The 14,763-nt window shown below is 42.9% G+C and overlaps 1 protein-coding gene across 1 annotated transcript; it reads right to left on the reverse strand.

Moving 5' to 3' along the window:
- Window positions 1-222: 222 nt before the first annotated feature.
- On the reverse strand, window positions 223-3,884 carry LOC122473066 (cationic amino acid transporter 3-like). Its single transcript, XM_043563174.1, has one exon. The coding sequence runs from the start codon at window positions 2,293-2,295 to the stop codon at window positions 523-525; it is 1,773 nt and encodes a 590-aa protein (XP_043419109.1). The 5' UTR covers window positions 2,296-3,884; the 3' UTR covers window positions 223-522.
- Between the last annotated feature and the right edge of the window lie 10,879 nt (window positions 3,885-14,763).

The raw sequence follows: 14,763 nt of genomic DNA on the forward strand, positions 1-14,763 counted from the left end.
ATGTCAATTGGTGCAGCCACTATGGAAAACAGTATGCAGGTCCTCAAAAAATTAAAAATAAAACCACCTATTGATCCAGTAATTCTCCTGTGCGTTTTTTTTTAAATAACATCTATACACAATGTGGAGCTCAAACTCACCACCCTGAGATAAAAAGTTGCATGTTGTACTGACCGAGCCAGTCAGGCACCCTACTGGATATTCAACCAAGGAAAACAAAAACACTTTTTGTAATTTATTTTAATAATATTTGAAAGCCAGTAAGCAGCTACAGACACAATTCAAAAGTAGACAGGTTAAAAGAAAAAAAAAAGGAGAAAGAGCAAAGACACATCCTTCACAATACACACTGAGCTCTATTAGTGTTCACCCACCAACATCCCTTTGGAGGCCTAGCTTTCCATGCAGTCAAGAGACTCTCCAATATTGTGCAGAGAGACAAGACTGCATTCAGGTGTGATGATGTCAAACCAAATATGTACTGGTACTGCTTAGTTCAAGGTCTACACTTTTGGCCCTAACTTAAGCGGAGTTAGAGACCAGACTGTACTGGATCCCATAGGCAAAGTAGATAGCAAACCCAATCAACATCCAGACAGCAAATAGGGCCCAGGTGGCAGCTGTCATCTGCACCATAAGGCAAACATTCATGAAGATGCTCAGTAGTGGGAGCAGAGGCAGAGCAGGGACCTTAAAGTAAAGGGGACTAGAGCTCTGAGGCTGTCTCCAGATGACCCCAGTGAGCCCAGTGATGAGCACCAGGAGCACCACAACCACTGAAATCCACACTGGGTCTCCAGAAAGCAGAACCGGCCACTGGGCCAGCACCAGGCAAAGAAGAGTGAGCAGCAGAGCAAGCAGTGCGGAGCAAACACGGACAACCCGGCCAGAGAGTGGAGTGGGGGTGGGGCTGCCTGGAAAAAGTAGTCCCTGTAGAGTCAGCCTCTCTGCTATATGACCATTCTCCTCCAGCACCTCTGATTCATTTTCCCCTGCCTTTGCCTCAGGCTGATACCTGAGGATGAGAATGGAAGTAGCAACCAGGGAGTGAGGTATCAGGGATCCAACTGACCTAAGGTCCAGGAGATCAGTGAGCCCAAAGAAGACTGCCATGATTGCTGTAATAATGCTCAAGATCACAGTGGTCATGATAAGGATGAATGGGCGGGAACGGATTCTTTCAAGGACAGGGAACAGGAGACCATCCTGTCCCATCCTGTGTAATACTCGACGTATGGGAAACATAAAGCCCAATAGCCTGGCAGAAACAATACACAGAAATGCAAAAGCTAGAAAATAGTAGGCAGGGGCCCAGCCAATATGGAGTAACGCCTGAGGCAAGGTGCTCCCATGTCGAAGCTTGTAGTAAGGCACCATAAGTGTAAGTGCTGCAGAGACACCAAAATACACCAAAAAGCAGATGAACAGTGAAATCACAATGCCCATGGGGATGGAATGCTGGGGATTCCGGGCTTCTTCAACTTTTTCAAAAATGCTGCTAAAACCTATAAATGCATAGAAACAGGTAGCTGTTCCACGGAGAATCCCCTCAAAGCCAAAAGGCACAAATCCTCCAGAGCCCAGAGGGCCCAAGCTCGAGGTGTCATTGAGTCCAGCCATTGCATAGTCCTCTTCTGTGAGTTTCCAGTTGTGCAGGTCCCCCTTAATGAAGCCAGAGATGATGACAAAACTGAGAACCAAAAGTTTCACCAATGTGGCCATTTTGGTAACTGGGAAAGACCAAACATACCTCAGATTCCGGAATTCTATGAGCAAAAACACAAGACCCACAACAAAGATATCTACATATTCTGTAAGGACACGAGGAACATGTGGTGAGATGCTCTCGCGCAGGGTCTGAGAGATCTTGTTCCCACGCAGGTTGTCAAAAGCTAAGATACATGCACGGGCCACAATGGCTTTATCACCAACATGGGAGAGTATGAGGGTCCAGCCAGTGATGAAAGCCCAGAGTTCACCTATAGTGACAAAGCTGTAGAGATATGTAGAGTCAGAATGGGGAACTCGGGCGCTAACCTCTGCATAGCACAGCCCAGCCAACACAGAAGACAGGCCAGCCACCAAAAAGCAGATCACAATGGATGGTCCTGCTTGATTTCTGGCCACCTCACCAGCCAGGATATACACACCTATACCCACTGTGCGGCCCACAACCCGAGCCACTAAATCCAGAGTGTTCAGGCTTCTCCGTGGGTCATCCGTAGCCACCGGTTCCTTCAGTGTAGGTCTTCGTACCAGTTTTTTACCAAATCTACGAAGTGCCTGACGCAGCATCCTAGCTGGAACTGAAGAGGATTCCAGGATCAGAGAGCTGCAGCAAGCCCAGGGAGGAGAATCTGGGATCAGGTTCAGTGAGACTCAGTGAAGCCAAGTAGACTTGGGGCTGCCGAGGTCCATTACTCATGCTTCAAAGTTGCTGCTTTGTATTTCATTTGACCCTTAATAGTGCCTAAACAAGAAATATTTACCGAATGGTGGTGTTCAACCAACCAACTGTAGCTCAGAAATCCCATGTCACCTGTTGCGGCCCAAGTATCACTGAAATTGAAACCAAAAGACATCATAGAAAAATCAACCCTGATTTCCCCTCAGAAACAGTGCCAAATACCTCCCAACATTCTCCTTTATTGCACACCACGGGACATAATCCCTTTACATTCGTCTAACTCATGTAGCTTCATGTACTAATTAAGCTGTACGTCACAACAGGGAATGAATGTATTGTGCAATAATTCACACACAGGATGATTATGTGGTGCTTCGGCATGAGATATGACACATTAATTCATGTGTCATTGCAATTACAGAACCATTTTTTAAATTACATTTGAATTTGAAATACAAATATTGGTTCCTCTGTCTTAAAATTCTTTGCCTCCAAATCAGTACCCAAAGTCAGATGTCACTTTGGTCCCCCTTTTCCCCATTCTGTGTCATCCACTTAGCTGTACTGATGGTAAAGTGTGTACAGTCCTACTCTTCCCTTTACCTAACTATACCAACAGGGGTGCTGTGAAAATAGGAGAAGAGGGCAAATGGGGCAGTGCCTTCATAACTACCTGCAATAATGAGAGGAACAGGCTGTCTTGTGAAGAAACACTGGAGAAATGGGTGTAGCAGTCAATCAAGCATCCATTAGTAAGAAGGGAGAAGAACCAGAAATGTCACTTGATGAATTCTGACATTCAATAAACCTCACCCAAAGCAACCAGACAAAATTTACTATAACTTTTATGTCCACAGTAATGATGGGCAGGGAGAAAAGAAGTATGTCACCTAGCTCAGTAGTTCAAAACCAAAACAATTCCTTCTGTCTCCTCCCTCTTTGGGTTCCAGGAGAGAAGGAGACCTCGCTTCTACGGACAGTCTCCTCCCTGGCCACGTTGTGTTCTATAAACACCTTACACTGTCTGTGATCTCCTCCACTGCAGCTATTCAAATGGGCCTCTTCTCAAGGGGAATAAGGCTTTGGATGAACAATTCACAGCAATGCCCCAGAAATGAGAAGTGGAGAACAGAGAAAACAAAGTCATGCAGCCCCCACTCTCCCCCATACTCAAGCTCCTATTTTGAGAGAATTTTAGGAAATGTTGTCAGAGGTTTTAATAGAAAGATTAAGTCAAAATTGAAAAGTCTTCTCTGTATATAATCAAAATGAACCCTTGGGAAATGGGTCAGACCTTCTGTGTACAAATCCATCTACACTCCTTATTTGCCACCCACCAGTTCCAATGTTATGATTTACCAACAAGCACACAACATAGATAAGGAGAGTGAATACTTAACTCATGGAACCTTCTAAATTATGAATATGATTGACGAGTCCCCACCCACCCTGAGGCTTGAAACCCTTCAGTGGTTCCCCACTGCTCTTCCTTCATAATACTTCCTTTCTTCATCATCTAACCTGTGCTGATTCCCCCAGCCTCATCCCATGCCCAGTTCCTGCTCCAGCTGCAAAATATAACATCCAAACTCTTCCCTGTGCCTCTAATGCTTTTTTGTCCCTTCACTTAGGTAAGCTCCACTTCTCTTCTAGTTTCCAGCTCAGAAGTTTCTTCCCCAGGAAGCCTATCCTGACCCGTATGCTGCCCTTCCTATGTGCTGTCATAACACCCAGGCTTCCCCCATGTGCTATTTACCCTAATGTAGCAAAATTCAAGGTCAGCTGCCTGTGTATGTCCTCTATGAGACTGTGAGTTAGGTGCTCAATAAATATTTATTGAACAAATGAACAAACTGAGAAGAGAAACCTAAAAGAGCACATAATCCAGAATTTAATCCAGAATTGACTTTGAGATACATACTTTGTAACCAAGCAGTCTTTATAATCCTGGCTCAAGTAAGGATATAAATGGAATTACCTTCCTTGTAGAAGGCAAGCAAAATGAAAAGTGTGAAGGGAAAACCAACTGATGAAACCTTAACTGAACATCATTCATGGCAAGTATGAGCAACACAGGGTGATAAAGAATTGTTTGTGGGGCACCTGAATGGCTCAGTCTGTTAAGCGTGTGACTCTTGATTTTGACTCCGGTCATAATCTCATGGTTCTGAAGTTCAAGCCCCACATCAGGCTGCACACTAATCACATGAAGCCTGCTTGGGATTTTCTCTCTCCCTCTCTCTCTGCCCCTTCTCTGCTCATTTGTTTGCTCTCTCTCTCTCTCTCTCTCTCTCTCTTTCTCTCTCTCTCTCTCTCTCAATAAATAACTTAATTTTTTTAAAGAATGTTTGCATTTGAGGACACTTGTTTTAAATATCAGGCTGATTTGGGTTACAGGCAACCAAACACCCACACCCAGCTAAAGAAGCTCTAACTTTTTGAAGGCATCATGCCCAGGCCCTATAATCTAGGTAGCATGTCCTAAGGCAAAGGTTCTCACTTTGGGACAGAGAGAGAGATAGTAAAGACACCTGGGGAAATTTTCAAACTTCAGATCCTCTCCTTCTTGAGATTCTTATTCAATAGCCCTGTACTTCCTGTGACTGATCTAATCCACCCCAAATGAGAAGTTGTCTTCAATTTCAAAGACAAGAGATTCTAAAAGCTTCCTTTATAGGAAGGCAGCACAATTTAATAGTTAGGAGTAAAGCTCTGCAGCTAGATGGTTCATGTTCAAATCACAACTCAATCTCATACCGGATGACTCTGGACAAATTAGTTCACCTGTTAGGGCTTTAGTTTCTACAACAGTCAAATGAGAGTAAAAGTAAATACCTCATAGAGTTGTTGTGAGCAGTAAGTTAAATGATGCCTATAAAGTAGTTAGTTCAGTACCTAGCAAACAATATGCACTTAATATAATCCACCTAAAATTTAATATTGAAATATGATTCAAATCCCCAAACTTGGAAAAACGATTAGTTTTTATAAATGTCTAGCCTCAAAATCATCCGCTACAACTTGAGCCTATTAACTAGTCCTCATGAGACAATGAAAATAGTTTTATTCCACACATTTTGCTTTGAAACAGTAAGTACTCTAGACAGACCCCCTTGTACTTGGTGCTAAACACTTGGGAGTCCTAGGCTTACTGACTTAGACCAGGCATCAAAAAATGCAAGCCTCAAATATAATAACAAATAATTATTATATATATATATATATATATATATATATATATATATTGCCTATGGATGCCTCATCTTATTCCTAGAAGAAGCATTGCTGAGTACTATAGAGGTAAGAGCAATGAACATTATGTCAGAAATGTTGGATATGAGCCCTGGCTCTTCTGCCTCACTGTATAAACTGGGGTAATTTGCTTAATCTCTCTAAGCCCCAGTTTCCTTATCCACAAGGAACCTTACCTGACTTCCTTACTAGATCAACATGAAATTCCATGAGAAGATACAAACCTGGGAATGCAAGCTGGTGGAGCCACTCTGGAAAACAGTCTGGAGGTTCCTTAAAAAACGAAAAATAGAACTACCCTATGACTCAGCAATTACACTACTAGGCATTTATCCCAGGGATACAGGTGTGCTGTTTCGAAGGGACACATGCACCCCCATGTTTATAGCAGCACCATCAACAATAGACAAAGTATGGAAAGAGCCCAAATGTCCATCAATGGATTAATGGATAAAGAAGATGTGGTATATATATATACAATGTAGTATTACTCGCAAATCAAAAAGAATGAAATCTTGCCATTTGCAACTATATGGATGGAACCGGAGGGTATTATGCTAAGTGAAATTAGTCAGTAAGAGAAAGACAAAAATCATATGACTTCACTCATATGAGGACTTTAAGAGGCAAAACAGATTCACATAAGGGAAGGGAAACAAAAATAATATAAAAACAGGAGGGGGACAAAACAGAAGAGACTCATAAATATGGAGAACAAACTGAGGGTTGCTGGAGAGGTTGTGGGAGGGGGGGATGGGCTAAATGGGTAAGGGGCATTAAGGAATCTACTCCTGAAATCATTGCTTCACTATATGCTAACTAATTTGGATGTAAATTTTAAAAAATAAAAAATAAGCAACAACAACAAAAGAAGATACAAACCACCATGCACTGCTGGTGGTAGTGTAACTGCGGCCACCATCCTGAAGCACAGTCTTAGTGGAATTAAGAATGCACACACCTGGGATGCCTGGGTGGCTTAGTTGGTTAAGAGTCCGACTTTAGCTCAGGTCATGATCTCACAGTTCGTGAGTTCAACCCCTGTGTTGGGCTCTGTGCTGATAGCTTAGAGCCTGGAGCCTGTTTTGAATTCTGTGTCTCCCTCTCTCTCTGCCCCTCCCTCGCTCATGCTCTGTCTCTCTCTCTCTCTGTCAAAAATAGGTAAACATTAAAAAAAATTAAAAACAAAAAGACTCCTTATAAAATGTTAATGAAAAATTAAAGAGACTGGGGGTCCTAGGTGGCTCAGTTGGTTAAGCCTCCAACTTTGGCTTAGGTCATGATCTCTAAATTTGTGGGTTCCATACCCGTGTCGGACTTTGTGCTGACAGCTCCGAGCCTGGAGCCTGCTTTGGATTCTGTGTCTCCCTCTCTGTCTGCCCCTCCCCCACTCACACTCTGTCTCTCTCTCTCCTTCAAAAACAAATAAACATTAAAAAATTAAAAAAAAAAAAGATTGCACACACCCTCTTAGCCCACAATGGAAAACACCCCAAAGAAACTCTCTCCTGAGTCCATAAGGAGGCCCATAGCATGTTCATCACAGGACAGTGGTAGCAGGTAGTTAGAAGCTATGTCAGCATATGTCACTAGAGGAATATAGAAGTAAAATGTGCCATATGTGTACAATGAAATATACACAACAGTCACAAATACAGTAGATTTACAAATAACAACATGTGTAGATCTCAGAAATAATGTTAGGAAGCAAAAGTAGAAGCAGGATGTACAACACAATTCCATTTATATACATTTATAAACAGCCAAAAATAGCTAATATACACATATGTATTAAAAATGTCACATCATTCCTGTACTCAAAACCTTCCACTGGTTTCCCTTTTTATACAGAGAAGAAGCCAAAGTCTACATTTCCAAAGGCCTACAAAGTCTTACAGTACTTGTCTCTGACCCAGATACCTCTCAGCCTTCTGTTTCTCTCTCTGCCCACTCATTTTTCTCTAGCCATTGGCTTCCCACCCATTCTGGCCTCCTAACATACCAGGCAAGACCCTACCTCAGGGCCTTTGTACTTGTTGTCCTCTATAACTGCACCACTTCTATCCCACATATCCACATGGTTTCTCCCTTTACTACAGTTGGTGAAATAGCACATTTGTAGCAAGGACTCCCTTATTCTCTCCACATGGAACTGAAATCTACTCCTAAATATCCACAACATACCTGGTCTCCTTGCCCTTTTTTTTCATAGCACTTATCACTTTTTAAGGTACTATATGTTTTACTTGTTTATGATTTGTTTCACACCAAAAGATGTAAGTTCCATGAAAGCAGGACTTTTTTATTGTTTTGCTCCTGGCTGTATTCCCCACACCTACAACTGTGAATTTGTTGAGTGGATGAATGTATCTAAATAAATGTACAGAGCATGGATTGGAGGAGAATTTGTTAGATACCCTAAAGCAAATGCCTCCAGTAAGGAGGGGCAATAAGAATAGAGATCATGATGAAAGGTGAAAATAAAATGCATTGAAAAGGGGCCTGACAGGAAGCGATGGTGCTAACAGTCCATGACTGAGGGAGGGGTTGACTCCACTCTGTGTACTTCAGGTTCAACAAAGGAATTGCCTGAGGTGATGTTGTGAGAGGACCTGGTTCGGAGCCTGATAAATAGTGGGCACCTAACAGATTTAAATCGAAGGGGAACCAGAATCCTGTAGTCATCAGGACATGGAGAATACAGAGAAGGGATACTTGCTAGAAAGAGGGTGGAGAACAAGGGAAGAGGGGCATCCCTCCCACCAGTTCCCTCTGAACCCATTTCCCTTTTCCCAAGTCCTGTTTCTCCTTCAGCTCCTTCAACTGTCTCTGGAGGCTCCTTACTGGGCACTAAGGATGCTTGTCCCACATTTCTCCTGGGAAGCCATCTCCTCCCAACAAAGACACAACAGTGGTTCCTAACATTTGCTGAATCACACACCCTTGTGAAGTTGGTCACTTCAATAAAAAAAATATATATATCATACATTCTTCTGAAGTCCATCCATGGACCCTGAGCAGGAATCCCAGAGGAGGACCATCTGAATGGCATGATCGGAAATGGGTAATGCTTTTGATAATTTCTGTTCCCCTTTTACTGAAGATGAGAGACAGTAGGATACAGATGAAGTATGAAGATACCATAGAAGCAACCCAAGAACAAAATATCTGGAAATAAATAATCACATTTTATGACTCCAACAGAAGGAGGCAAAACAAAAATGAACAACCAAACTTATAGAAGAGAAAAGCAAACTCATGATTGGGAATCCTGAGAGAGCTTATCACAAATCCAGCTTATAACAACACAGAGAAACATTGTCCTCAAACACCATGTCACCATGTTCAGAAATGCCCTCATTCTGTGCAATAATCTATGATTATTCGAATAGCTTATATTCAGTTCAGACTCTCTGACCCAGCTGTCAGAGCACCTACCCTAATTCTCCCCCTACCCTCAGGACCATCACCTTTTTCTTAACTCAGCTCCTCACATCTTCACTTACACTTCCTGGGATGAGTCTTTGGCCTGAGTAAATCCTGCCCTGCCAGGGATGCCCTCCTCACTCCTTTCTGTCCAGTCTTAATACTAGGTCTTCTCAACCCTAATCTACAACTTTTCCACCCACATCTCAGAAGCCTTTCCTAAGCCATCCTGACTGGTCCCCATCTCCAAAGTTCCTCCCCTTCCTGCCAGCACTTACAGACCATTCTGATGCTCAGCTGAAACTAATTTTCCCTTTCAGTCTGTTGGTGTCCTGGGTATGTCACTTAAATTCCTTTAAACTTCTGAGGGCAGGGCCAGGATCAATATACCTCCTTTTTCTGAATCCCACTCTCCCACCTCCAAACCTCACTACCCAGAACAAGAATCCACTCATAATTGTACTGAGCAACCATAAGAGGCATATAGGATGGAGAAAATGAATATATACATGTATTTATTGACTAATATATCTTGAGCTTTCTAAAGGAAAGGTTTGTCGTTTTGGGTTTTTTGTTTGTTTGTTTATTTGGAAAGAGAGAAAGGGACAAACACAGGTCTAAACAGGAGACTAGAACATGCACCATCATCTATTTCAAGCACTTTCCTGAGGTCATTTCCTAATGAGGGCCCTGGGTCTGTGAATCTCAGTTTAATTAAGAAACAGTCTCTCCCAAAGGAGGTCCTTGGTGCAAATGAAGTGCTGAAGAAAAGGCAGATTTGCCAGGGAGTGAGAAGCCAGTTTGCATGAATTCCATAATACCCTCGTCTCTCCCCTTCCATCCCTCATCTTCCATGTATTTCAGTCTCTGAGCTCCTTTCAAACTCCAAAACAAAAGTTCCATTCCAAGTACTCAAGAAGAACTCCTGTCAAATTCAACAATCCACCCACAGAATTGCAGGCTGTCTTCCTTTCCCAGCCAGCCCCAACAACTCCCCTTTGTCCTGGAGGTCATTGTGTTTATTCTTCCATGTCTAGAAGGGTTCTGCCCTCACTATGGACCTTTTCTTTTATATTTTATTTATTTAAATTTTTTAATGTTAACTTTTATTTTTGAGAGAGAGAGAGAGAGATAAAATGAGCAGGTGAGGGGCAGAGAAGCAGAGAGACACAGAATCTGAAGCAGGCTCCAGACTCTGAGCCGTCAGCACAGCTTACCACAGGTAGTTCATGTGGTTCATGTGGTTCATGATCTCATGAACCACAAACTATGAGATCATGATCTGAGCTGAAGTCATATGCTTAACCAACTGAGCCACCTAGTTTCCTCTGGACTTTTCCTTTTTAAAACATTTTTCCGGGAGGTTGCGGCAAGATGGCGGCTTAGGAGGACGCTGGGCTCACCGCACGTCCTGCTGATCACTTAGATTCCATCTACACCTGCCTAAATAACCCAGAAAACCGCCAGAGGATTAGCAGAACAGAGTCGCCGGAGCCAAACGCAGACGAGAGGCCCACGGAAGAGGGTAGGAAGGGCGGCGAGGCGGTGCGCGCTCCACGGACTGGCGGGAGGGAGCCGGGGCGGAGGGGCGGCTCGCCGGCCAAGCAGAGCCCCCGAGTCGGGCTTGCAAAAGTGGAGGGGCCGGGCGGACTGTGTTCCGACAGCAAGCGCGACTTAGCGTCTGGGAGGTCAGAAATTAACAGCTCTGCTCGGAAAGCGGGAAGGCTGGAGGACAAAGGGAGGGAGAGCTGCTGAGCCCCCTGACAACAGAGCTCAGTTTGGTGGGGAACAAAGGCGCTCGCCAGCGCCATTTCCCCCGCCCATCCCCCAGCCGAAATCCCAAAGGGAACCGGTTCCTGCCAGGGAACTTGCTCGCTCCGCGCAAACACCCAACTCTGCGCTTCTGCGGAGCCAAACCTCCGGCAGCGGATCTGACTCCCTCCCGCTGCCACAGGGCCCCTCCTGAAGTGGATCACCTAAGGAGAAGCGATCTAAGCCTGCCCCTCCTGCCCCCGAGCACCTTGCCTACCCACCCCAGCTAATACTCCAGATCCCCAGCATCACAAGCCTGGCAGGGTGCAAGTAGCCCAGACGAGCCACACCACCCCACAGTGAATCCCGCCCCTAGGAGAGGGGAAGAGAAGGCACACACCAGTCTGACTGTGGCCCCAGCGGTGGGCTGGGGGCAGACATCAGGTCTGACTGCGGCCCCGCCCACCAACTCCAGGTATACACCACAGCACAGGGGAAGTGCCCTGCAGGTCCTCATCACTCCAGGGACTATCCAAAATGACCAAGCGGAAGAACTCCCCTCAGAAGAATCTCCAGGAAATAACAACAGCTAATGAGCTGATCAAAAAGGATTTAAATAATATAACAGAAAGTGAATTTAGAATAATAGTCATAAAATTAATCGCTGGGCTTGAAAACAGTATACAGGACAGCAGAGAATCTCTTGCTACAGAGATCAAGGGACTAAGGAACAGTCACGAGGAGCTGAAAAATGCTTTAAACGAAATGCATAACAAAATGGAAACCACCACAGCTCGGCTTGAAGAGGCAGAGGAGAGAATAGGTGAACTAGAAGATAAAGTTATGGAAAAAGAGGAAGCTGAGAAAAAGAGAGATAAAAAAATCCAGGAGTATGAGGGGAAAATTAGAGAATTAAGTGATACACTAAAAAGAAATAATATACGCATAATTGGTATCCCAGAGGAGGAAGAGAGAGGGAAAGGTGCTGAAGGGGTACTTGAAGAAATCATAGCTGAGAACTTCCCTGAACTGGGGAAGGAAAAAGGCATTGAAATCCAAGAGGCACAGAGAACTCCCTTCAGACGTAACTTGAATCGATCTTCTGCACGACATATCATAGTGAAACTGGCAAAATACAAGGATAAAGAGAAAATTCTGAAAGCAGCAAGGGGTAAACGTGCCCTCACATATAAAGGGAGACCTATAAGACTCGTGACTGATCTCTCTTTTGAAACTTGGCAGGCCAGAAAGAATTGGCACGAGATTTTCAGGGTGCTAGACAGAAAAAATATGCAGCCAAGAATCCTTTATCCAGCAAGTCTGTCATTTAGAATAGAAGGAGAGATAAAGGTCTTCCCAAACAAACAAAAACTGAAGGAATTTGTCACCACTAAACCAGCCCTACAAGAGATCCTAAGGGGGACCCTGTGAGACAAAGTCCCAGAGACATCACTATAAGCATAAAACATACAGACATCACAATGACTCTAAACCCGTATCTTTCTATAATAACACTGAATGTAAATGGATTAAATGCGCCAACCAAAAGACATAGGGTATCAGAATGGATAAAAAAACAAGACCCATCTATTTGCTGTCTACAAGAGACTCATTTTAGACCTGAGGACACCTTTAGATTGAGAGTGAGGGGATGGAGAACTATTTATCATGCGACTGGAAGCCAAAAGAAAGCTGGAGTAGCCATACTTATATCAGACAAACTAGACTTTAAATTAAAGGCTGTAACAAGAGATGAAGAAGGACATTATATAATAGTTACAGGGTCTATCCATCAGGAAGAGCTAACAATTATCAATGTCTATGCACCGAATACCGGAGCCCCCAAATATATAAAACAATTACTCATAAACATAAGCAACCTTATTGATAAGAATGTGGTAATTGCAGGGGACTTTAATACACCACTTACAGAAATGGATAGATCATCTAGACACACGGTCAATAAAGAAACAAGGGCCCTGAATGAGACATTGGATCAGATGGACTTGACAGATATATTTAGAACTCTGCATCCCAAAGCAACAGAATATACTTTCTTCTCGAGTGCACATGGAACATTCTCCAAGATAGATCATATACTGGGTCACAAAACAGCCCTTCATAAGTTTACAAGAATTGAAATTATACCATGCTTACTTTCAGACCACAATGCCATGAAGCTTGAAATCAACCACAGGAAAAAGTCTGGAAAACCTCCAAAAGCATGGAGGTTAAAGAACACCCTACTAACGAATGAGTGGGTCAACCAGGCAATTAGAGAAGAAATTAAAAAATATATGGAAACAAACGAAAATGAAAATACAACAATCCAAACGCTTTGGGACGCAGCAAAGGCAGTCCTGAGAGGAAAATACATTGCAATCCAGGCCTATCTCAAGAAACAAGAAAAATCCCAAATACAAAATCTAACAGCACACCTAAAGGAACTAGAAGCAGAACAGCAAAGGCAGCCTAATCCCAGCAGAAGAAGAGAAATAATAAAGATCAGAGCAGAAATAAACAATATGGAAACTAAAAAAACTGTAGAGCAGATCAACGAAACCAAGAGTTGGTTTTTTGAAAAAATAAACAAAATTGACAAACCTCTAGCCAGGCTTCTCAAAAAGAAAAGGGAGATGACCCAAATAGATAAAATCATGAATGAAAATGGAATGATTACAACCAATCCCTCAGAGATACAAACAATTATCAGGGAATACTATGAAAACTTATATGCCAACAAATTGGACAACCTGGAAGAAATGGACGAATTCCTGAACACCCACACGCTTCCAAAACTCAATCAGGAGGAAATAGAAAGCTTGAACAGACCCATAACCAGTGAAGAAATTGAATCGGTTATCAAAAATCTCCCAACAAATAAGAGTCCAGGACCAGATGGCTTCCCAGGGGAGTTCTACCAGACGTTTAAAGCAGAGATAATACCTATCCTTCTCAAGCTATTCCAAGAAATAGAAAGGGAAGGAAAACTTCCAGACTCATTCTATGAAGCCAGTATTACTTTGATTCCTAAACCAGACAGAGACCCAGTAAAAAAAGAGAACTACAGGCCAATATCCCTGATGAATATGGATGCAAAAATTCTCAATAAGATACTAGCAAATCGAATTCAACGGCATATAAAAAGAATTATTCACCATGATCAAGTGGGATTCATTCCTGGGATGCAGGGCTGGTTCAACATTCGCAAATCAATCAACGTGATACATCACATTAACAAAAAAAGAGAGAAGAACCATATGATCCTGTCAATCGATGCAGAAAAGGCCTTCGACAAAATCCAGCACCCTTTCTTAATAAAAACCCTTGAGAAAGTCGGGATAGAAGGAACATACTTAAAGATCATAAAAGCCATTTATGAAAAGCCCACAGCTAACATCATCCTCAACGGGGAAAAACTGAAAGCTTTTTCCCTGAGATCAGGAACACGACAAGGATGCCCACTCTCACCGCTGCTGTTTAACATAGTGCTGGAAGTTCTAGCATCAGCAATCAGACAACAAAAGGAAATCAAAGGCATCAAAATTGGCAAAGATGAAGTCAAGCTTTCGCTTTTTGCAGATGACATGATATTATACATGGAAAATCCGATAGACTCCACCAAAAGTCTGCTAGAACTGATACAGGAATTCAGCAAAGTTGCAGGATACAAAATCAATGTACAGAAATCAGTTGCATTCTTATACACTAACAATGAAGCAACAGAAAGACAAATAAAGAAACTGATCCCATTCACAATTGCACCAAGAAGCATAAAATACCTAGGAATAAATCTAACCAAAGATGTAAAGGATCTGTATGCTGAAAACTATAGAAAGCTTCTGAAGGAAATTGAAGAAGATTTAAAGAAATGGAAAGACATTCCCTGCTCATGGATTGGAAAAATAAATATTGTCAAAATGTCA

This window comes from Prionailurus bengalensis, chromosome B4 (assembly GCF_016509475.1).
Source record: "Prionailurus bengalensis isolate Pbe53 chromosome B4, Fcat_Pben_1.1_paternal_pri, whole genome shotgun sequence".
In the NCBI taxonomy this organism is placed as follows: domain Eukaryota; kingdom Metazoa; phylum Chordata; class Mammalia; order Carnivora; family Felidae; genus Prionailurus; species Prionailurus bengalensis.

What these genes read in the sequence shown, in the direction of transcription:
- LOC122473066 (XM_043563174.1), bottom strand. Translation starts at nt 2,295, where the DNA reads ATGCTGCGTCAGGCACTTCGTAGATTTGGTAAAAAACTGGTACGAAGA.